General features: G+C 38.7%; 1 protein-coding gene across 9 annotated transcripts in view; it reads right to left on the bottom strand.

The window, feature by feature from the left end:
• Positions 1-9,889: 9,889 nt before the first annotated feature.
• Positions 9,890-24,269, bottom strand: part of NFX1 (nuclear transcription factor, X-box binding 1) — a 73,924-nt gene continuing 59,544 nt past the window's right edge. For 2 of the 9 annotated variants that reach the window (XR_012774311.1, XM_075493699.1), the window contains 2 exons: positions 16,672-16,773; positions 14,354-15,148 (listed from right to left, as the gene is read on the bottom strand). Coding sequence is in view for 4 of the 9 variants with exons in the window: in XM_075493699.1 (XP_075349814.1) it covers positions 15,073-15,148; positions 16,672-16,773 (178 nt within the window). In the remaining 5 variants the exon portion in view is untranslated. Of the gene's footprint in view, positions 10,063-10,243; positions 10,715-13,391; positions 13,625-14,353; positions 15,149-16,489; positions 16,562-16,671; positions 16,774-22,464; positions 22,611-24,269 lie in introns of those variants that run through there. The other 7 variants (XR_012774310.1, XM_075493697.1, XM_075493695.1 and 4 more) reach the window with 7 other exon arrangements.

Here is a 24,269-nt window from a genome sequence, read left to right as displayed (position 1 = left end):
TGGCAATTGCTTAGGACAGCATCCTAAATAGAAAAAGTCATACTTGCAGAATATTCTTTTAGCTGGTTATACCTTTATGTAGGAATGTGGTGGAGGGAGTCACATCTCTGACAAATGGTGTCAAAATTTAAAGGTATAGATAAGGTAGTTAAAACTTTAATGTTAAAATCTTAAAATTCTGTAGAGATGTACTGTTCTTGTAAAGAGCACTTTCCACTATTTCAGCTCATCACTCCGCTACATGCAAAACATTTATCTGGAGAGAATAAATGTCTTAACGTCAATCCCACTCTAGAGATTCTGTTGCCTGTAAGAATACGTTTTTCCTTTTAATATTAAGGGCTTAAATACGTAAAATGACTGTTACTGTAGGATTTATTACCTGATATATATATGTATATAGTTTATAAAGTGTGTGTATACTGTATAAAGTGTGTATATCTACATATATATACATATATGCGTATATATATACACCCTGATATATGAATGTCATTATAATTCCTATAGGATTAAAACAAGGAGACCGAATACCTCCTTAGCCAGAGTTGATTGTTCATCCTGTCAAAGCCAAGGAAAGAGGCAGCAGCAACTCATATCAGAGAAAGGAGTCAGAAATTGCTCAATTCGCTCAGAAACTGCTGCAAGATCCCCCTTTAAACACAAACTTTGTGGAGAAGACCTGTCCTCACAACTGGACAAGAGAAAAATGGAACATAGGTGGAATAAACTGCCCACGAGAAAGATTACATAGGAAGAGACTGGGAGGAACCAATTGTCATACATCTATACAATCTGTTTGGGCTTGAATGGACAGAAATGGGTGACTTCCTGTCTAGCTGAAAGAATGGGAAACCTGGAAAAGCCAGGGAATAGATGCAGCCTTGATCTGAGTGAGGGCAGGGAAGAGAGGGAGAAAAGTTGCAGCTGTAACTATCACATGGTCCCTCTGGAGTTCAGTGCAGGGTTACACCTATGCCCTTCCTCTGGTGTTCCTGGAACATGTAGATTCCACCACTTTTTTGCAAGGCTAAAAGCTCTTTTTCAGCTCTCCTTGGTGTCATTTGACCCTTAGTCACAGCTCAAGCTCTGGAACTTGTTTCTTTATATGACTTCTTCACAGGGCTGAATTTTGAGCAAAACCAAACAGTAGAGGTGGTCCATAGAGTATGGCTGCAACCAGAGGGGTTCACTGCCCACATTCACCTGTGTGGCCTGCTGGTTCTTCTTTCTGCTAGCATATTGTCTATTTGTAGCTGTTTCTAGATCAGTCCACTGCATGCCACTGTTCCACAAGAACTCAACACAGACATACCCCTCTCTCTTTGTATGTAGTCTGCCAGGCCAGCCCTGTACCATCTTTGCTGTTTCTATTTACCTTTCCCACCCTACAAAACCCCCACTACTCTACCAGATGATACCAGGCTAATTTCATTGGAACATGCCAGCTTCACCAAATGTATCCTTGGCTGTAACTGAAAAATCATATCTCTGTCCATCTTGATTTGTTTTGTCTCCTCTGGCTGGGCTTTATCCACGTCTGGTTCATGTCTCACCTCATTCTAGCTGCTGGAGCAAGTTAGTGCACTGCCATTCTCTTCCTTCCTAAACCACTGAACTGTGTACACCTTTCCCGTTCTTCCTTAGTGATTGCTGTCTGATGCTGTTGCAAGACCACTGTGACTGTCCACAGATTTTTTACACTGTTCAGCTGACGTAATATTAGCAGTTATAATAGCATCTAAGAGGGTGATCCCCCTAACCTTAAAAGCATACGGGAACACCAACAAGTTAGAACACGCAGGAGGGCTATGCCCCAGGCTTACAAGGCCACCAAGATATCCCCAAGCAAGCCCTGCCCCATGCAAAGAGGTTAATCCTGTGAGTCTGACCAAGAGACCCTGTGCACGCTGACCCAAGCTGCCAGGATGACCATGGCAGTTCCTGGGGCAGCATTTGGGCTTTGCACTATGCTGCAAGATACAGGCAACATTGCATACTAAAATGGAAAAACAGAACAAAAATGCCAACTTTGGGAGAATGTGTAGGTGGGGACCATAAGTGTGAGCAATTTGGTGCTGGCTAAGAAGTCTGCAAGCTTCTTAGCAAACTAGAAGCTGTGGGTGGGGTGGGTGGGAGGGCAGCATCCTACTGTGGTTCTGCTAACTCCATGGCAAAAATGTCATTTGGGACATATATCCCTGTTTTCTGCATACACTTTATGTCATCAAAAACCTAGCCCTTCCCTGCCTCTAGCTTTTTGAACATGGGCATGAAGCACAGGTGCTTGTTTAGGTTACAGATCTATCCATAGCACATTCCACTCTTCCGGCTTTTACATCTGTGATGCCTTCCATGCAGGCTTTGCATTTCTCACAAAAATTCATAGCCAAATAAACAATTTGGTTTTTAGTAGCCAGGGCCTTGTGCAATGCAAACATTCCCAGACCTGCACATCAGTCTGCAGCTGGGGCACCTTACTGTTGCATCCATGTTAACTTCAAAGTCATGTGACAAGCAGAGCTAGCAATATGTACAGTTATGGACGGGATTATACCACCTGTGACAAATACAGCACCAAAGTTTCTCGCCCTTAAATAACTTTCTGACATCCTTAACACTGTGATAAGTTTGATCACATGAAAGGAGGAAGGAGGTCTTGGGATATCTATGGTGATCATTCGGCTTAAAAGTACCCCAAAATTTCTTCCCCTCAAATAGGAAGATGATGTATCTATAACATGCGGCAGGTCTTCAGGCAAGGCGATGTCACTCAGTATGACCTTCCTGTGCACACACCACCCCAGCTTGTGAGGCAGCTCTTTTGCACCAATTAACAATTGCACATCTGTCAGATCCCTCACCACGCTAGTCCTGTGAGACTCCCAGCAAAACAGAGGTTATTGTTACCATTATTTAGATCAGTTAAATAGTACCACTTTTTGTCTATGATTTTAGAATGGCAGATAGACTGTAGGGTTCTGTGTCCTATGCTCCCAACTCCTTTTATAGTAATGACAGCCAAGAGGAAAGTCTGATCAAAAACACAGCTCTCATTTACTCTGTAGGACAGTACTGATGCAGTCTAAAATTCTCTCTGCTTTCACATTGCTTAAATTAATAGTGGGAGAATATAAAGGGTTGTGCATGCTGACAGCTTCAAGATGGAGCTGAGCATAATCACCAGGTTCTAACAGCTGGTATGAGTGCTTAAAACAAACATCTCATACAGTTCTTGTAGTGATACCTGGCCTAAATTAACGAATCTGTATTCTACATATTGCCTAGCTCCAAACCCCTGGATGTGCCATTACCATTGCTGCACATCCTCCATGGATGCCTCTGGCTCTACCTCCTCTGATACGTTTGGGTGTAGAGGTAACATTGTGCTTTCAAATGCCCCCTCAGAACTTGGGTGGGCTGCCAGTGGCCCCTCCTGGCAGACATCCTCATTGTGAACTTGTTCACAGTGGGCACAGCCCCTTGTTCTATAGGGCAAGTGCAGTATCAAGGATGTCACTTCCAGGGGATCCTCTTCTGCCCTAGCAGGACACATCCACTGCCCAGCAGACTCAGAAAAGCAGTTTGCACTTGCAGGACTTGTGGTTGCCATAAACACTCTCTAGCAAGATGCTCATAATAATGCAGAAACTGTTTAGCTTTACTAATGAGCAGTCTTTGTTGTAACAGTGTTTTCTGTTTTGCCGGGCCAAGAATCATCTGCAACACCAGCACTCTTAAGCTCTCCACCTTGCCTGCTACTCCTCTGTGCCCAATAATAACCATGGTCTTCAGCTCTGCAGAACTCCCACTGGGGTTTTTTTGTACCCTTGGTCTTTCAGCCATAGCTGTGGTCTCTAAGACCATGTGTCTGTAGGCTGCATCCCAAAGTCTGGGTCTTGCTGCTTCCACGGTAATCATGGTCTAACAGTACAGTCTTTATTTCATCCTTAGTCTTCTGCTTTTCATTTGTAACATCAACCTAAGGATAAGGAAACACAAGCTTTCAACTCAACTATTATTAGTCTTACAAGTTGCTGTAAGCTCCTGGACAGCTGTGGGTAGAAGGTGTTTCCCCACAACCCACATTGTCTGAGTGAAACTTACCTTGAAATGCAGGCTCGTGTGGTCTTTTACAAGAAGCCCTTCGGGCTCAGATTGCCCACTAGCGTCTCGTAAGGAGTTCTGTACAACATACGGTTCTCCTCCTGCGAGCCTGGGTTTTTCAGCCCTGAGAAGGCCCAGACCACTACAGTAACGTGTGCTCCACCTAGCGTTACTACCCTTAGCAGCAAAACTAAAGCATTTCGCAGGATTCCTAGTTGAGTGCAACTGTCTCTCTTCTCTCATTCCAGTACTAAAAGTGAGGAATTTGTCCTGGGGCTCCCTGTGTCTTCAAACAATACAGCTGTCTTCTGCTAGCAGGAATCTGCTGCCCTGTAAATGTCAGAAGTCCAGCCACAATCCTACTATGCTGCACAACAAATAGAAAGTCATTAGGACAATGTGACACAAACAGGCTTTTGAATTTGTTCATTCTAGCATTGGGCTCATCCGCTTTGAAGACTGCACAAGCTGTTGAGCAACCACTGTGCCTGGCCTTAGAACTTGAATCTCAATAGATTAAAATCACATGGGCTTTACCAGTAGTAGTCTAAATGTTAATATATTTTGTAAGCCATGTTCTACAACCACAGGAACATATCACTGAAGATGCTTAGCCAAAGAAACGGTATCTCACAGAGCATAACAGAGAATCCATTCTGTCATCTCTGGCTGCTCTGCAAGAACAGAATAGAATGGAATTTATACCTACAGTTAGAGGACAAGTCGTGATCAACCAGAATTCACTGGTACCTTTAATACTTATTGGTCTTAAGGATGAACAAAACTTGCCCTCTAAGTGGCAAATTGTTATAGAACCCCTGTCCACCTTAAAACCAGGAAGCCTTCTGGCACTGAAGCCAACAAGCACATTGTGCACTATCTCCTGGGCTAATCTGTCAGGAGAACTTAGTGCCCACTGCAAAATGAACTCCTCAGATGTCCTGAGTCTTCAGTATATTGGCATTCCCATCCACTCCTGTGACTTTGCTCACCCTTTAAAGCAGGCCAAACTCTGGTTGAGGGTGCACCCCACATTTGGCAGAGGAGGGGAGGGAGGTTTCACTAATGCTGCTTTTTGAATGTGTAACAAACATCATGTAAAGAGCCTGGAGGAACAGATCTTCTCAATTTCCCCCCTCCCCCCATTGCCTACCATGCAAAACTTCACCTGTGAGCTTTGATATAATCATGAACTTCAGGCATAACCTGCCTATTTCTCCTTTGATCACAGTCTGCAGTCATTAGCTCATGTTTGCCTGAATGTCCCATTCTTATTTCAAGCAATTTTGTCCCTTGGTGTGCCACCAGAATGGTCTGCCCATACTTTCCAAACATCTGGGCCAGCTTCATTTGTTTTTAAAGAGTATTGCTGGTTGCTGTCCAGCAATATGCTCAGGAATATTGTTTGAGTGTATGTGTCCCTTTCTCATTTTGTCCTGCTCTGCTGCTATCTTTTCCCATCACTGTGAGACTGTTTCCACCCATGTCTTATTCCAGAACCTGATTTTCTGCCCTTTTAGCACAAAATGCCTGAGCAACATTTTCTGCATTCCATGTCACTACCTTCTCTGAGTACCTTATGACCCCAAGGTGTGCTAGAAGACTCTCCACACCTGGCCTGCTGGAGTGACAATGCCTTTGTTCCCCATCACATATGCTAGCCCCCTGCTTTCTTCCTCCCATATCTCAGCCAAACCTGCTGTTTCCTAGCTGTCTTACACCCTTAGACCTGTCCTTGGGGAGCCAAGCTCAACAGCACAAGGCATATTGGCTCCAGCCCAGTTTCCAGTGTCATTCATCTACAGTGGTAGATGTACGCTACCTTCCTTGCTACCTTTGTATCTTCAAGCACAAAGAAAGAAATCCTCCCCATACCCTTCCAGTGTTCTCCATCTGTTTGGCATCCTTATGACAAAATACTGCCAGCTATGATAAAATCTTCCAGGAACTCCGGAATGAAAATCCCTAATCATTACCTGAGTCCATGCCTTTTTCTCTCTCCTGCCCAATCTGCTTTTCCTAAAACTCCTCCTGTCATGGATTCATATGGGGCCACCCTCCCACTCTGCACCTAGAATAGCCAAACCTCCCATCTAGTAACAATTTGGTGGTTTAGTACCTAGAGAGGGGAAAGATCATTACTGACTTGGCTGGAGGATTGAATCTGAACTGAACAACCAACTGAACGACAGGGATCAGTAACTGATTGGAGCCAGTGGGCTATGGAGTAAATCCAAAATTGCACTCTTCAGCTGTGACCTTGGTGGGAAAAAGGGGAAGTCTTAGCTCTAAATGTGCATAATTCTAAAGTAGTTTTTATTGATACTAGTTTCTTTCACATTAATATTTTCAATTTGTAGACCTGGATAATGTTTTGAAAAATATTTTACAGGGTGACTGGCTTTAGCTTATATTCACTTGAAGAGTAACACAAGTGCCACTACTCAGCTAATTCTTTCAGGTCTTTTTTTGCAAATCCTTTTGCTTTCTGAAAACAAACCTTTTCTTTAACTTTTTGATATAGTTGGTCCATTCCACAGAATCAACTGACTTTGCTTTAATAAGTTTTCGATGATAGAAGCTGTTTGGCCATTAAAAGTATTTGCATCATTAAGAAATTAAATATCAGGTAATACTTAAAGAATGCTTTATTAATCTCAGAATAGAGCTTTCTCTTCAAGGGTGGCAAGAAAAAGCCAATGCCTTTCTAAATTATTTTAATTTTAGACATTCTTTGATGCAAAAGAAACCTGTTACAAAGCACTGAAATAAATATTTTTTTCATTCACTTAAAATAAATCTCCTGTTAAAAATCTGCCACACTTAACATTATTATCCCCAAAATTAATATTTGAATTTAACTATAGCTATCTTTGAATCTGCAAATACTGTAGTAACCGAAGGATTACAGCTGTATGATAAGCAAGTTACAAAATTGCATATACAGCTTATGGCTACCTAGGAAACAATGAAAATTTTATTTCCTTTTATTCAATCCATTCTGTTCTATCAGAAGATTTTCTACCCATGAAGGTGTAAAAACTGAATAGTAGACATTAGAAAAGTACAAAAGCTGTATCAGAATAAACAACAACAGAAGATTAACTACTATCAAATTTGGAACAAAACAACCGTCAGAAGCCATAAGCATTGAACACTTCAATCTGACTGCATAATTACCTCTTTTATCAATGAACCAGTCATGGTCTTTTTGAATAAGACAAAATATAGCACAGATGTTAGCGTATTAATAGAATTGCTCATGACTTCTGGAGACTGTATGAAATTCAGAAAGATTAATAAAGCAGACTATGATGATAATGAGAATCAACAGCCTGTTCAAAAGGAAACTCAGGGAGGTCAAGACAGCCAAGATGTCTTTGCCCAGCAAAGCAAAGACATGGAGAGAATTTGATTAACTGACCTTTATAAACACTTTTGACAGCTAACACTGTATGTAGAAAAAGAACTGTTAAAGCTTAAGGACAAAACTGAGTCAAGAGCATAACTTCTTTAAGTTGACCATGAATTGTAGGATCATATTGGTTGGAAGAGACCTCAGAGAGCTCATCTAGTCCAATAACCTGCTCCAAGGATGGCCAGTTAGAGAAGGCTGCTCAGGAGCTCATCTAGTTGAGTTTTTAATGTCTTCAGGGAAGAAGGTTCTGTAACATTTCTGAGCAAACTCATCCTGTATTTTACCACCCTCATGCTAAAAGTTATTGTGCATATATCAAATCATAATTTCTCATGTTCCAACTTGTGTCTGTTTCCTCTCATCCTTCTACAGTGCACTCTGGCTCTGTCTTCTCTATACCCTCCCATTAGGTAGTTGTGGACAGCAATAAGGTCTCTTCTTAGTCTCTCTTTGAGGCTGAACAAATCCAGGGCCTTCAACCTCTCCAGTCATGTACTCCTGCCTCCTGACTAGCTTGGTGGTCCTCTGTTCGACCCAGTCCATTCAGGTCTTTCTTGTACTGGGAAGCCCACCCAGTACACAGCTGGACCCCGTACTACGGAAGTCATCTCACAAATAGTGAATAGAGGGGGGTAATCGCATCTCTCAACCTTCTGTCTTCATGCTTACTAATACAGCACAGTACGTGGCTGGCTGCCTTTGCCACAGGGGTGCACTGCTAACTCACGTTCAATGTGCTGCCCACCAGGACCCACTGCCCCCCAGGTCTTTTTACAAAAAGCTGCTGTCTAGACAATGGGCTCCAGCCTGTACGGAGGGTATGGAATAACCCTCCAGCATGGGGTTATTCCATTCCAGGTGCATGGCTTTGTGTACATTTAGGCTGAAGACTACAATAATTTCTCATAGACAGGACAAAAAATGGGAGAACCATGGGATAAAAATTTGATTGATTTCATATGGGGCTTTATCAGCTACTTCTTAGTAAATACATTCCTTACATTACTTAGTAAGTACTTAGATGTCAGCTAACAGGTAAGATGTAGCACCCCTTAAATGCCTAACAAAGTTACCAGAAATACACCTTAAATAAAAATTCATTAATGAGTTATTTCATTGATATTTCAGTGGCATCAATCCAATACCTGTTTAATCACTGCCTAATTCAATAGAATATAATTAGAATTGCATAAGCCTTTGATTGAAGCTGAACTGTCCTTCCTAAGCAGTCACACAGACACATTTAATTAGAAACTTTGGCACCTATTTATTTGATGCCAACATACTGAATTTAAACACCAACCTAAATCAGTACTTACCCTAGGAGTTACTGCACTGACTGAAGATTTTAATTAATGCTTCCTGAAACAGCATTTATTATTAGTTATTATTATCTATTAAGAGGTATCTAACTCACTGGGTAAGCAGTACATTCTGAAATTCCTTAAATTGCTTGTTAAAAAAAGATAAGCTTTCTAGGTGCCTTGAATGGACAGAATGTACCTTCCTGACTGTATTGTTTGATAGGCAACTATCCAACACATCCCACTACTCAGTTTTCACCACAGCCTTTTATTTCCTAGAACTTAAGATTTATAAAAACGCTCCCTAGTAAAACATGTAAGCTTATCCTACATACACAATTTTCAGAGAGACAGCCCTTTGGTTCCTACCTACTATATAAAAAGTGTTCTATTAGGATGAGTTTTTCTTTACAGTGATCATGATTTTTAGTTTAGTTTCTTACAGCTCCTTACAAATGAAGCCCTCTAGCCCTCTGACTAGAATAAATTTCCTACACTTTAAGGGAATAAATGTGGATGTAGCAAGAAGACTGGACATTGGAATAAGCACACATTAGATCCAGTAGAAAGCTGAATCATTTACTAGGTGGCAGTTCCTGGACATGATTTCACAGAAAGTAAAGTTGTGAGGGGCAAGCAAAGCAGATCTCCACACAACAGACGTGTTTTACGCCTCCTTCCTCTCACTGAAAAGAGCTCCAGAGCAGGCAACAGTAGGTCATACAATGATGGAGCCTAAACCAATTTACAGAGGATTGCCTGAAACACCAGAAGGGTGCTATGCCTTGCTCTGTCGTCTGAAAAAGATTATTTCAGTGGCAAAAAATATTTTCTATTTTGAGAGAGACCTGTATTTTCCACAGAAGTGTAAAATTGGACACCCTGACTTAAATAAATTATATGGTGCTGGAAGAAGTAGCTTATGGGGTGGCAGAACAAGACATAAGTCTAGACTGTAAAAGGGCACCTCACCCATACTACAGCCCTACTCTAGAAGGAAGCAAAGCATATTCAGCAGCAGGTTTCACCCACTGAACATAAAGGCACACTCACCTATCCTTTGGCTGAATCCACATGTTGCTACCTGCAACAGGGTCCTTTTAACACCAAAGGAGTCTCAGGATCCTTCTGGGACTTGGCTTCTCCCAGGATAGCAGCAACATGGTCTCCTTCCCTCTGCTCAAGAAACTGCACTACTTCCTCCAAAAATCCTGAGATGACAGACTAAGAAACCTGGTCTATAGCTCGGGAGCATCCAAAATACAGCCTTTCTAAAGATACCCTCTCTAATGTCTCTGGCATTCTGTTTCATGGTTAAATAACAAGTGTATAGACATAAAAATTTGCACATCAACCATCTTACAAATTCAGCATCTTAGTAAAGGTGAGAATAGCATTTGTTAAGTAGCAAGGCTTCTGCTGGGAATTCAGCATCTACTCAAAAAACAACGTTATTTGAACAGTAGTATCTATCTAGGCAATTTTTTTTTTTTAAACCTAGTAGGGGACCGTTGTGACCATGTCATGACTTGAATGACTATTTCCAAACATGGAAAAGATAAGTGAACAGAAAGCAAAATTGATTTGTCTCTTCTGCTGCCATTTGCACACACTGATAACGATGACATGTTTGGTCACCTTGTAGTCAGTGACAGTCCTGAACTGAAGTGCAAGTATTTTTTTCAGGCAGAGACTTCCAATTAAGATCTGTTTTGCAATGCTTATATACCTGCAACATGCCATCTTCATCCTCCAAAATATCCTGAAAAGAAAGTCCAAACTTACTGGCAGTTAACATAGTAAGACAAAGGTTTTCAGCTGTCTTTCAAGAACTCTTCAATCTCAGATAATTTCTTTAATTTCTTTGAGCCATCTTGCACTCCATCTAAAATATCAGGTCAGGCCACTGTAATTTTTTGCCGCTATTGTTTCTGTGGCTTTTGCCATTGGAGATACGTTACTTGGTATAAAAGTTTCAGGGGGAGGCAGTTCAAATAATTTCAAACTTCTGATTTTAAGACTGTTTGCTTTTTGAGTCTCCCTGCCATCTACTGAACTGTGTTGGCAAAGTTTTCACCCCCCCCCTCCCCTAACATTTGTCATCCTGTATTTGTTAAATCTCATGCCCACAGGGACTTTTGAGTGATATTAGTCCTCACTTCTCTCCCATCCTCCCACTGCCCCCACGCCATACCACTCTTCTTTACAGTCCCCATTGCAAGGGAACAGTGGGCAAACAACAATGAAGGAACAATGAGTTAAAATGATACATTTTATTGCCAAGTAGCATTTAGGCTGACATAGTAAAGGGTTTTTCAGATAACCAAAATGTGCATTTCTATTCAGATAATCATCTCTCCTGTACTTCTGAATCCCAAGAAGGTAGCAGATAATCCTTACTCTCCATTTCCTGGGGAGTCCCTCCTTACTTGCTTCATTCTCCTTACAGCATTCATTTAAAATCACTTCAAATACAGGAAATCACACTTCATATTTCAAAATTTGAGGAAAAGGACTCCCCAAACTTCCACTTAAATCTTTATTATTCCTCTGTGATATCTCAGTCTTCCAACTTTGAAATATCAGGATAAAGCTTGCCAACAATTCCAAAGCACTGAACTTTCAACTTAGATTTACTCAGGTTTATAAAGAAAGTAATTTTATACCAGTAACTTGAAAAAATCAAGTCAAATATAAAACTTTCAACAAATAACTTAAGAATAAGTGTTTTAGAACAATTTTACTTTGCTCATTTCATTATGTGGCAGATCCTGTACAAAACTGCCACAGAAACAGTAGTATTGAAGTCTACTTACACATCTTACACAATTTTAGGTTAAACCCAAGCACTGAATATTCAGAGCACTTTAAACATGTTAAACAATACAGATAGGTAATAGCACAGCCCAAATGCCAAAGTATCTGCCTATTTTATACACAATTTTAAAAGCACTTCATGAAGTTGCATGAATTCCAACTGATATCACATAATTTATTTCAAAAGATGCTTATTGCAGAGTACTTTTTTCAAATAAATTTACAAGAAACAATATTATTCTTAGGGCTGTAGAAAATGACTAGCATATGAAGCTTAAGTCTTGGTTCCAGTGATGTCAATATGATTTTTGCCACTGACTTCACTGATGCAAAGATTTCTTTTATCCACTCATTTTTCTATTAGATAAAAGGTGTAAAGACCAGCTCAGATTTACAAAATAGCTATTTGAAAAATATTTCCATGAGGCACACGTGCAATATGAAGATGAGTTATCACAGATAAACTACAGCCTTTAGTACTATTCCATATGAAAGTCACAGATACATTGCAGCAAAAGCAAACCACAACAGAGAGAAGAGCACCACTGTTAAACTTTGCTGAGTTCCTTCTTAAGGCTATGTAACTGTGTTCTGGGGAGAAGGACATCAATACTTTCTTTTTGGTATTACTTTCCTGGGTAAATGTATGGTATCATGTTTTTAACCAAGTTATTAAAATGCATTTCAAAATAAATGTTTCTTTACGTGTGATTTGCTTCACAACTACAGATATGCTCCAACAGCCATGATTTAGAGATGTGTAACAAAAATCTATAAAAATGTTTTAACGTTCATGTAGTTAAGAAATTTCATGATGAGAATTATGACTTCTCAGTATGAACAGATTCAGTAATAATTATTAGTCTCATCTTGAGAAGCTGAAGACTACCTGGGTTTTCTTATTAAAAGCAGTAGCAGAATACTTGACTGCTGAAGTGCATCTCACAAGGTTCACATTATGTTAAAGCCATAATCTGATAAAATTCCAAAGAGCAGAGCTAAATATAATGCTATTAAAACCTTTTAAGTTCTAAACTTCAAATCAGAGGTGCAAATTTGAAGTTTTAGCTATATTCATGTGAAACTGTGTGAAAAGTTAATAGGCTTCAGCTTTATTCTATTTATTATAAAGTAAATCACTTTGGTTTCCTGTAATGTTAGGTCTACCTATGGTATACCAACTGCATGTGCTCCAGTGTACGTGCATCTAACTTTATACTCTCAGCTCGCCAGATGCGTGTGCCAGCTCCTGTCCAGAACCTACCTTTGCACTATAACTATGCACATTCTCCCTAACAGGTGTTACTAGCTTGAGAACAGCGCTTTATTAACATTGCTCTGAGTTTCAAAACCAGAATTAGCCTTTGTCGGCAAGCACTGGAATAGATACACTCCTCACAGTGAAGGGACTGAAGAAATACATTCCTGGAAAGATGGCGAACAACTTACTTCTTCAGCTGAACTTAGCAAAGCAGTACACCTTGCAGAATCAAACATTAATATGCTTAAGAAATTAACATCAATATAAGCTATGTTAATTTATTTTTCATTTCTGTTCACAAAATATTAGACAAAAAAGGTAAAACCAATTTAAACCACTACATGCAAATGAAAAGCCTGAACACTCTTGGGGGTTGAGAATCCTTCTGGTAACTGTTTTACCTGAAGCATATGCATTTGAAATGTTTAGAAACATGTAAGACTGCATTTTTTTTTTAATGTGAAATAAGAAGCTCCTACAAAAATAGGCAATAACAGCATGCATTTTAATTTTCAAAACATTTTGGGGGACAGATATGATCTGTGAGTTTGCTGCTCATTCTTTCATGTTTCACAACCTGTTCAAGATCAAGTGTAGCCACAGAATGCTTCACAGTTAAGGCTCAGGGTCGTGTGATAACTAGAAGTGAATCTAAGCATGGATAACTGCCTTCCATTTTCTTGGCAACAAATCTCACACTACGCCATAGTGAGCTGCCTGAAAAATAAATCAACAACAGATGACAAGTTTTCTGCTAGATCTGTTTCTTCATTATGCTAAGCCCCTTTTAGCAGCAGCCTCTGCTGCTGTACAGGGGACTAGCCAGCCACAAGGAACAAGAAATGGAGTGCATGAGTGTCAGAGTTATTAAAGTTATTAATTCAAAAAACCTTATCCTCAAGTGAACAGATATTACTCAAAGTCAGAGCTGTGCCACCTCTTCTGATCAGACCTAAAATCTCCTCTCCCAGAGAGCTACTCATCGACCTTAACTCATCATCTGGAAACAATTCACTATGAGACAACTTTGGTGTCTTTCACTGTTTAAACCATCATCCCATTTTGTTTATGGAATTTCCCATAAAACAAAGATCTTCCATTGCCAAACAGTTCAGACAGATGGTCTTATAAATTTTACAAATATTGTTCCAAATTCATAACATACTTAAACCAAACTTCACACATTCACCTTAAGCTTGCACAGCACAGAAAAAGATTATAAACCCCCAATAAGACCATGCAAAAAAACCCCCCAGAAGACCATCAAGCTAACACATATAAATACAAATTTAACCAAATAGAACACCAAAATAATATATAAAGTATGATTTTGTTCAAGGTCTTGAATAACAAAGTATTAATAATTTTCTTGTGGGTTTTTTGGGGGTGGTGGTGGGGTGTTGTGTGTTGTTTTGGGTTTTTGGGGTTTTTTTTGTTTGTTGGTTTGGGTTTTTTTGTTTGTTTTTTTTTTCTTTGTTTTTTTCTTTTTTGCCTTTTTTTTTTTTTAAATTGTTTTGTCCACACATCAAATATGAGATAAAGCAAAATAAGTGTTAAATCCCCACCTTCCCCAAATCCTGGTTCTTCAGATATCAAAAGGAAGTCTGTGCTCTTAATGGGCATTTAGTTTATATATTCATACTTAAGACTAAATTTTATATTTCCTTCCATGTAGAAGAGTAACTCAAATTCCCAAATTTACCACATTAACACAAAAGTGAATTAATAAAATATGAAAACACTTTAAGAATATTCCCATCAGTGTTTTTAACACAGATTATTTCTGCTCCATTTTAAGTTGTGTGAGATATGTCAAAATAAATCTTTGAGATTATCATTGTTCTTACTACCCCCAAAAATATATTTGATCAGCAGTTCTCTCACTTTAAAGGCATCAATGGAAATCTACATCATTCTGACAGCACATTAGATAAAAAATTGCACCAAACCCAGGTTTAAAAAGCTATACTACTGTTAGGTATTATCCAGTTACGTAAACTGTAAAAATGCATAACTTCTTAAAGTATCACAATCAATCTAAGTTTAGACATTAAATCATGAATATGCTGAACAACTGATCATTTGACAGATAACCAAAAAGCACCTCACACAATAACAGTATCTTCACCTCTAAGCTTCTATATCATAATTCTACATCAATCGCTTCAGTCCTGGACATCAAAGTAGTCAATTACCGGCTCTTCTTTTAGTGGTTTGAATAAACCACTGTTTCCACTACTCCTGAAATAAGAATATTAGATGTTACTCACCCACATGAAAAACAAGATACAAAGTAAACTGAAATCACAAACTCCCATAATGTTTCAGTGTGCACATGCACACTGCATTGGTAAATGGCATGCACTTCTAAATTATGTTTTAATAGAAGTACCTTAATGCTCCAGAAAGCTTTTGTTAACTGATTTTTGGAAAACACATATACTTTATTAAATTAATGTACATCAATGTGTGGATGAATTGATACAACTTGTTTTGGGGTTTTACCAGAAAATACCATTTACTGGTAATATTTATTACAAAAACGATACTGTACTGAAGACTAAATGTTCAGCATGCCTTTTTAAAAGAAATAGCAAAAGAAATACTGTTGAAGTGAGCTGATGATCAAATCTGCTCACTTTTAAAAGCAAGAGTAAGAAAAAAAAACCATATATAGTAATACCAAATCCAAACACTGTAAAGATTTTTCCCATAAGACAGTTTGAGATCTTCCAGAAGATTTTGTAGAATTAAGCACTTCTAAGGAAATTTCACTTCTAGTAATTAAAAAGAAATGGCTAAAGCACTTTTTTTATTTAATTTTGCCACATAACCCCCATTCATTAGGGTCACTGAAGACAGGAACCCCACAGAAGTAAGTGGAAATAAAGAGTAACAACCCTTTTAAAATTCACATTGAGTTACACCATAAGCAGTCATTTTAGACATGCGTTTTGCTCCAGATGCTTAGTTCTAAAACAATTTAAATTTTTTAGAACAGCCTACTTTGTATTCCAGCAGGACCTTAAACACCCAATAGCTACTGCAATAGTTACTGCAAAATTAAGCTGTCCCTTTCTGAAAATGGTACCTCACCAAACATGATTTCAACCTGGGGTTAAACCATGACAAACACTAATTTATAAATAACTTTGGGGAAAAAAAGCTCTGAAAGGTAAACCTGAACAAAGAATAAGCCATACATTAAAAAACTTCATAACTATGAGGTACTTGAAGCTGGCAGGTGATACAAAGTAAAGACTGTTCTATTAGGCCATTCACCGAGAAGCCTTATATATCCCATCTTCACTAGTTTTCACTATCTAAGAAAAGTGGTAGTTCACCTTTAGCCAACTGTGTAGTCATATCTACACAAGAAAAATACATTTACTACCTGTCCAAATAAATCATTTTATGCCAGTAAAACAGTACTCTTTTACACAGAACAGTTAAAGGTAAAAAACATCCCCCAAACTCCAAAACAGCCATCTCTTCCCAACTGCCTAATCTTTATTGAAAAATTTTTAAAAAGTCCACAATATTTGTTATATTACTACTCCTGTACCACACAGGCAATCCTACATTTTCTTAGCACTTCATTTCAGGTTTACTTCTGTGGAAAGAAAATCTTAGTGCAGGCTGCAAGCTCCAAAGCTGTGTGTGGGTTGGGAAAACAAAGAAACAGGAAGTATAAAGTCAGGAACAGTCTCCTCGCGTAGCACGGCACAAAATTGAAGAATACTGTTTTAAAACAAATTCCTTACTTATCTGTTTGTTTGTAATGAGGAATAGGAGGTGGAAGCCTGCTCTGCATTTCTTTATCTAGCACAGAAGTTAAGGTATTGCTTGGACACATGGATTTCCCTCTAGAGAAATAAAAGAAAGGTTATTTAATTCAATCGGAAATTATATTCATGAAGAAGTTAGGGCAAAAGAGTTACATTTGTAAGTAGCAGTTCTGGTGTCAGAGTTCATACTTGTATATTTAAATCATCTATTCAAATACTTAATTTTCCAACCAGAGACCAATAGTGTGCAAAATCCATTTTCATTACCAAGAACAAAATATCCAGTATTCTAAATGTCTCTTGAATGCTGTCTATAAAACATGCAGAAGCAGCTTACTAGATCTGAGTGTTGGTGCCCAGACTCCTTCCTTTCTGCATGTGAAGTGCACAACGTGATCAACTGTTAAAATACCAAAAATGCAATACTTGCATTCTCGGGCAACATATATCTGTTCTTTCACAGAACAGATATAAGATCAGAAGCAACAACTTAATAGCTTAACTCAGCATTATGTGAACACAGTTCACTGCATCTTCACAACATGTTATCTAATGTTTTGCAAACATGTTCTTAAACTCTGGCAGTAAATCATGTTAAACTTGTTTATCACTCTACACTTGAAGTAGCCCTGCTAAGCAGCGCTCTCCCAGAAACAATGCAGCAACACTGCCTCTTCCTTGTCAGCTAGCCCAGGTGAACAAGGTGAGAAAAATAACATTATGCATGGGGGGGGGGGGAGGGGGGGATATCAGCTCCTTCCTGCCCTCCACAGTAGTTACAATCTATTATGGGATCACAACCACACATCCCACTTGTGCTTGTGCCATCTGCAATGCAAGGGCTGCCCTGTGGCTGTGCTGCAAGGCAGTATTTTCTCCCATGTAGCAGAACAGTGTACTTTAGCTGTATATTTATATGCTTCATGCGTATATTGGCTGTGAATCACACCTGACTTCAGTATGACAGTCCATGCCTAAAGGCTGCACTGGCTGGAGAAAGAGGAAGGATGAAAAAAAAAACCAAACACAACAAAAAACCCACAACACAACAGAAAAAAACCTAGATAGATTAGTGCCTTTTTGGAACAATTAAAAAAAAAATCCCAAATAATCCCAAATAAAAACACTATATCTCTAATAGGCTGTGGAGATGTCTTCCAATTTCCTATTATTATCACTTTCAGGAGTGAGCTTGCTTTATTTCAACTTCCAGTCACTGCTACGATTTAACTGCAAGACTGAAAATCCTTCCACTATCAGCATCTTTTCCATTCACAGTTTCTTTTTCATCTTTTCTGGGGGCAAATAGGCTGAATAAATTAAAATTCTTAAACCTTGTCAAGGTCAACTTCTTACCCTTCTCGCACTTTCCTCTAAACCCATGCTACTGACATTTTAAGACCAAACTACTTCTGGTACACTAAACTGGTTTGCTTTCCTATTTCTCTCTGAATGGTTTATATTGGATATTAGGAAAAATTTCTTCATTGAAAGGGTTGTCAAGCATTGGAACAGGCTGCCCAGGGAAGTGGTTGAGTCACCATTGCTGGAGGTATTTAAAAGATGTGTAGATGTGGTGCTTAAGGGACATGGTTCAGTCGTGGACTTCGCAGTGTTAGATTAACGGTTGGACTTGATGATCTTACGGGTCTTTTCCAACCTAAATGATTCTATGTCAATCACTAAATAATGTTTCCTCCTTGTTTATTTTATTCATAAATTTTTAAATAAACTGCTCCCAGAGTCCTCTAGACCATGAGATTCTCTGTGTTTACTAATCACATTAAATTCCTACTTTCCAGTTCATCTTGTTCCTTTCAAAATTACATTGTGAATAGCAAAAAATGCTGCAAAACGATGGCTTGGGTATTGTTGTAATTCCAGAAATGTGCATGTGTTAGGTTCCATGCTTTGTCACATACTAGGTAATTAATATTTTTTCCCCCACCTCCCTCAGAGCTCTAAGCAGTTGAAATCTTGTATCAGTACACTGATGAACACTAGTTCTATTTCAGAGCTTAAAAAAATTAAGTATTTGTCTTATTTCCATCATATTTGTCATATTTCCATCATGTCTTGTTTCCATCAGTTCTGAAAATATAATGGCCAATTCCTGTGATATTGTGGCAACACAGATGAAAAACTCCAGGTAAGTCAGAAGTCCACTAAAATATGAAGTTATGATCCCTGACCTCATTTCAGTATTGTTTTAAACTGAGTACTGACGGTCTGTTCAAATGAATTGCAAAATCTTGCAAACATAGGTCACCAATTCAAAAAGTGTCCCCATCTCCCCAACACTGAAAGTGTTCATTTTATTTTAAAAAAAAAAAGTTACTTGCCACTGACCATAATTTTTTCAAGATTATGTTACATTTACATGTACGTTCTAACAGCAAGTATATTAGTGTCCTATCAGTTGAGAACAGCTGATTTTCCCCTCTTGTATATAATGGGTAAAAACTCCTTTACACCTCCAAGCCTGGCATATAAAGCCAAATGCTCCCACTATCATTTCAGTTACCTCTCAACTGTAGAGCTCTACCTGAAAAGACTAAAAGAGGACAAAGGTAGATGGGAGAATATTTTGTTGTCTTCTTTCATGTTTATAAACTGTGGTGTGCAAAAACATGGAAACACAATTGACTGGAGGTAAACAGGCAAAAAAATGAAAGGCTAGAAAGGCCTTCATCAAGTAAATAAGGTGTCTGTCTTTAAAACATCAGGCTAAATCTCACTTGTGTAGTAAAAAAAAAAAGAAAATAAATGAGAGCTCTGGAATGCAGGAAAACAGAACATTTGGAAGAATACATGTGCACCTATTTCTACAATTAGCTAAAAAAAAAGTCTTACTAGTAAAGAGAATGTTCCCACATTCCAAGAAAGTAAATACAGCAGCTCTGCTCTGAGGAGAAATGTTCCCAGGATGTAGAGGGTTAATATACCAAACCTTTAAAAATGAGGAGGGATCAAAGCCTTTTGGACAGTTAGAGGAGATCCTGGAACCAAATTTGCTTTGGTCACATCAAGGCCTAGCCTTGTTTTTGCTTTGACAAGATTTAGTGAACCTCCAAAAAAAGCCAAAAGAGATATACAGCAGACTGTCCAGCTATGAAACCACAGAGGCTTTAAAGACAAAAACCTATCAACTCACACTCAAGTGAAATGTACACCATTTCCTGCATACCTTGGTGACACACAAGACCATATTAGACTGACTCCAATCTCCCCAAAATTCTGTGAATATTTCTATTTTTTTTTTTCTAAAAAGAAACTAAACAGCCAATCATATTCAGCTCATCTGGAAGAAAACCAAACAACTGACCAGACTGACCTCATTGGAGGGAAACAAAATCCCGGGTGAAGAAAAATAATAGAGAACACGTTGATGAGACTGTGGCAGGATGTGCTTTTCTCAGTGAGAACAACCACGTCACCTTCCTGAAAAGTTCCCTTGTTTGTGAAGAGAGATTGACCCTAATGTTCTTCCTGGAAGGAAGAGGAAAAGGATGGTTCCTACAGAGATGACTGTTCTCAAAAACACTTCCAGGATGTCTCAAGTCCATACAACCTGCTTAAACATCGGTCACTACATAACACCAAGCAGACAGGCTCTGGCATCCAGAGTTATTCGTAGGATGAGTAAATTCATATGAGTAAAAGACTTCAAGAAAGCACTTACAGGTACAGTGAAACGCATATGCCAACTTGGAGAGGAAAGCCTTCCCCTTTTCACCATACCAGTCTGGACATTACCTTTGAACCTGGTTCAGAAGGAATCTGGTATTGCAATTGCTCAAAAGATGGTGACTGCAAAGATGACCAACAGGGAAGCACAGAGAAAGGCACTTGCAAGGATTCACTCAGGGTCTTATACTTCAAACGACATCAGAACTGTAATTCAGATCAACCTTGACAGTCAATACTGGAAAAGCTCTCTATGTGGTTAGACACTAGCAATGCTGTACATTGATTCTAATACACAATTCTAATACAGCTAATATGACCAATTCTTACTCATGTGGTGGAATGATGATGGGGGCAGGGGCTGAGGGCAAAGCAGATTTGTGGTGTTTGCTCCTAGATATCCAGAAGAGGAAGAAGTCCAGTTGGAGGAAGCTTTCTTAGCACCAAGGAGACTTTCTCACTCCTCTGACCAACCTGTATGGTGATGTTACCATTTCAATGACACAATAGGGGAGTGTGAAAAGGAAGAACTGTCTCTTTGCCTAGCATAATTTTGAATTATCTATACTTGGAGGAGCCCGTAATAGAAATCCGTGGGGAATGCCGAGAACAGGATGAAACAAAATGAATCAAACCACTTGGACTTTCTGGTGACTACTAGCCCCTGGATTTGAAGAAGCTGTAGTGAAATACTCAAAAATATCATCCTGGAACTTGAGCTATCACCTGTCTGCAGCTTCAATGGTTTTTTTTTGTGTCTTGAAGAAGTGGCAAATAAAAAGGCAATGAAAAGAAGCTTTAGATGAATCCACTAAAATAAGAAACATTGCTATGCAGCTGAAGAATATTCTTAGTAGACCACTCGGTATCTGTAAGAGTGGCAGAGGTGAAATAGCAGGTGCATTCTGCACGGTACGCTGTTCCCTGAACAATGCAAGGGAAGGAGCAAGTGTGCAATCTCTCCTAAAACCACAGAGGAAGGCCACCCATTCTCAAGTTGCAGGATACATCTTCATTTTTAAAGCATAGTCATCTGTCCTGCTCCTTTCTCTGACACTTTATCCTCTTTGCTAATTTCTCATCCTGCCCCCCCCATCTATTTCTTTTTCTTAAATAAGCTTTTTCAAATATGATCTCTTTTCTCACCTTCCTTTACTAGGAACAAAAAGAGTATCTTAAATTGTTTCATGGAAACAGAAAGGGGTATCAAAGTGGTGTTCCATCTCTGTTGGAAGAAATGAAGATTGTAGCTAAGCTACCAACTCACGAACAGGCTCAGGAGCAGCTCATGGAACTCTAGTAGCACGGAAGGTGACAGTTTTTCATAAATACAGTCAATATCTACAGTTAAAAAGAACTGGTTGTCAAAGAACCACAGTTTGACAGTACTAAACTAAATATCCTGCTCAGTGAGCAGCAGGATCAAGGAAGCCTTAATACCTGTTTTGGGAATTCCCATACTATGTCTCTAGTGCAATCACCTTGCTTTTCCCCCAGCTATATTCCCATCATTTCCTTCTCTAATATGAACTGCCTTCTGTGGGTCTTCTCCAAATATTTCCAGTTTTGCTTAGAAACCTTTTCAATTTGCAGTAATTCCAGCTCCCTCTTTGTCCGTTAACTAAAGAGGGAGTATACTCTGTGGCAGGTTCAGACAGATGGAGAACAAATAAGTTCTAATAGAAGTTTTTTTCAAAGAAGGTGCAAATTTAGGTATGACTTCTCAACCCAGCAATTAACTTTCACAAAATTTTATGACATTTATCATCTTTGATACCTCTATCAAATTTAGCTGATGGCAAAAAGACAAAAAGTTACTGCTGAGATGAACGGAAAACAGCCCTGCAAAATCTTTTCTTAGCTTTTTAATTTCTAATTGGGTTTTCTTCTCTGAAGATTTGACTTGTGGAAATAGAAGCCTATGAAATTATCAATGTAAAAGCTGCTTTAAAAAACATTTCTACTGAAAGTTATTGCATGTTGCAAACTGCATTGCAAATAAACTCATTTGAGTAAGTGATAAAAACATCCAATTATTTAAACTATAGTTAATAGATATGAAAACAATAATGCATTACGTACTTCACTGCAGTGATAACAACATTACGCTTTGGTTCGTTGTCATAGCTCACACTTTCAATGCCGTAAACCTGAGCTAATTCATGGATGATTCTGCGGTGATCTCTGTTCATTGGTGGGTAACAATGGCTCTTCTTTGTATGCTTGCCCTGAATTCAAGAGAAAAGGTTAAAAAAAAAAAAAAAGAGAAAAAAAAAGGTAAAGTTTTCCTTTGGGGGGGCAGGGAGAGAAAAAAAAGAAAAAAGAAAGTGCTTCTACCTCTAAAATTTTGCTGCTATGACAAAATTAGTACCACAAATTTCTGTCAATAGAGGTATTAGCAAACTCATCTAAAAATGTCCATTTATTTCCCAAAAATTAAATTACGTGTTCTCTACTGTTTCCATCACCTCAAAGTATACACACACACATATACATGTATCTCAAGTTTGAAATACAAATCCTGAATGTATCCATTCTACTTGCATCCCAAAGAAGCAGCATAAACTGATTTTTTCTGAATTTTTATTTTTCAGAATGATCAATTTTGAATCAGATCTAATTTTATTTTTCAGACTGGCTTTGCAATGCACATATTGCAGATAGCTACAAAGGTGTCAGATTTATCACTTCCCTCTACCGAAGAAGCTATTTATCTGCAAAGTCTGCCATGTAATGGCATCAATACATTTTTTTATTAAATAAAAACAAAATTGTACTTTTAATTTCAGTTAACAAAGACTGATAATGCTTGATTCAACACTGATTGCTACACAAACAGTAAAAGAACAAACAAAAAAGCAGGGCCCTATGAGCCCTGTCCTAATAGGTTGGGTGACTTTGCAACAACAAATGCAGATGAGGATGAGACACTCAGTGCTTCAGTTTGCTTCAGGGTCCCAAGACACTGCTTTTGCCTTGGTTGTCACCAACAAAGTCTTCTAGGTCTTTGGGTCTACAGAGAGGGTTCAAGGGGAAGACAAACTACCAGTGGTAGAATAAGTTTGAGTCGGGGATTTCTAGAGAAATCCCAACCTATACAAGTTCCTGGGACTGCAGGCAGTGCATTTAAGGGCGCTGAGAGACCATGACAATGTTCCACTCCCTATCATCTCTGAAAGACTGTAGAGAATGGGGTAGGAACCCAATGACTAGAGAAAGGTACTTGTTGCAACTATGTTAAAAAAAAAAAAAAAAAAAAAAACAAAAAAAAAAACCAACCCAAGAACTACGGGTTGATCAGCTACACTTCAAAGCCTGGGCAAAAATAATAGAGCAAGTCCTTTTAGAAGCCATTTTTAGGTACATGAAGGAGAAGGTCCCTGGGATTAGTCAATGTGAATTTACAAAAGGTCAGTCACCTAAATTAAAGAAGTCCACATGTATTAGAGCAAGATATACATCAGAGGTAGACTGTAGCTACCCTGTAAATAGAGGGTTAATATCTGTCTCCTCTTAGATTGTAAAATAGCTAAGTTATGAATAGTAACTGGACCAGAAACTGTGGTCAATCAATTCTGTAAGTCTTCAGGGTAATCACATGCTGTCAGGATAAAATCTTTACTTAGCAATAAACAGTAATAAACCACCCACCTATTACAACAGTTCCAGCATATAGACAAGCATTTGAATGAAGAAAACTCTACAGATTCTGTACCTATTTATGATGACTAGTAACGCTTGCTTTAAAAAAAGTGATGATGGTTCCATGCTCAGAAAAACATCAGAATTTTTGTCCGTATACAGACAGAGCTGGATGACAGTTTCCTGTCTTGTCTGCTTATATATATCAATGACAACAACTCTGCTATGCTAAATGAGTACATACT

Source organism: Mycteria americana, chromosome 2, assembly GCF_035582795.1.
Source record: "Mycteria americana isolate JAX WOST 10 ecotype Jacksonville Zoo and Gardens chromosome 2, USCA_MyAme_1.0, whole genome shotgun sequence".
NCBI classification, from domain to species: Eukaryota; Metazoa; Chordata; class Aves; order Ciconiiformes; family Ciconiidae; genus Mycteria; species Mycteria americana.
Note: the sequence above shows the minus strand (reverse complement) of the source record. Positions and strands in the feature narration are given on the sequence as shown.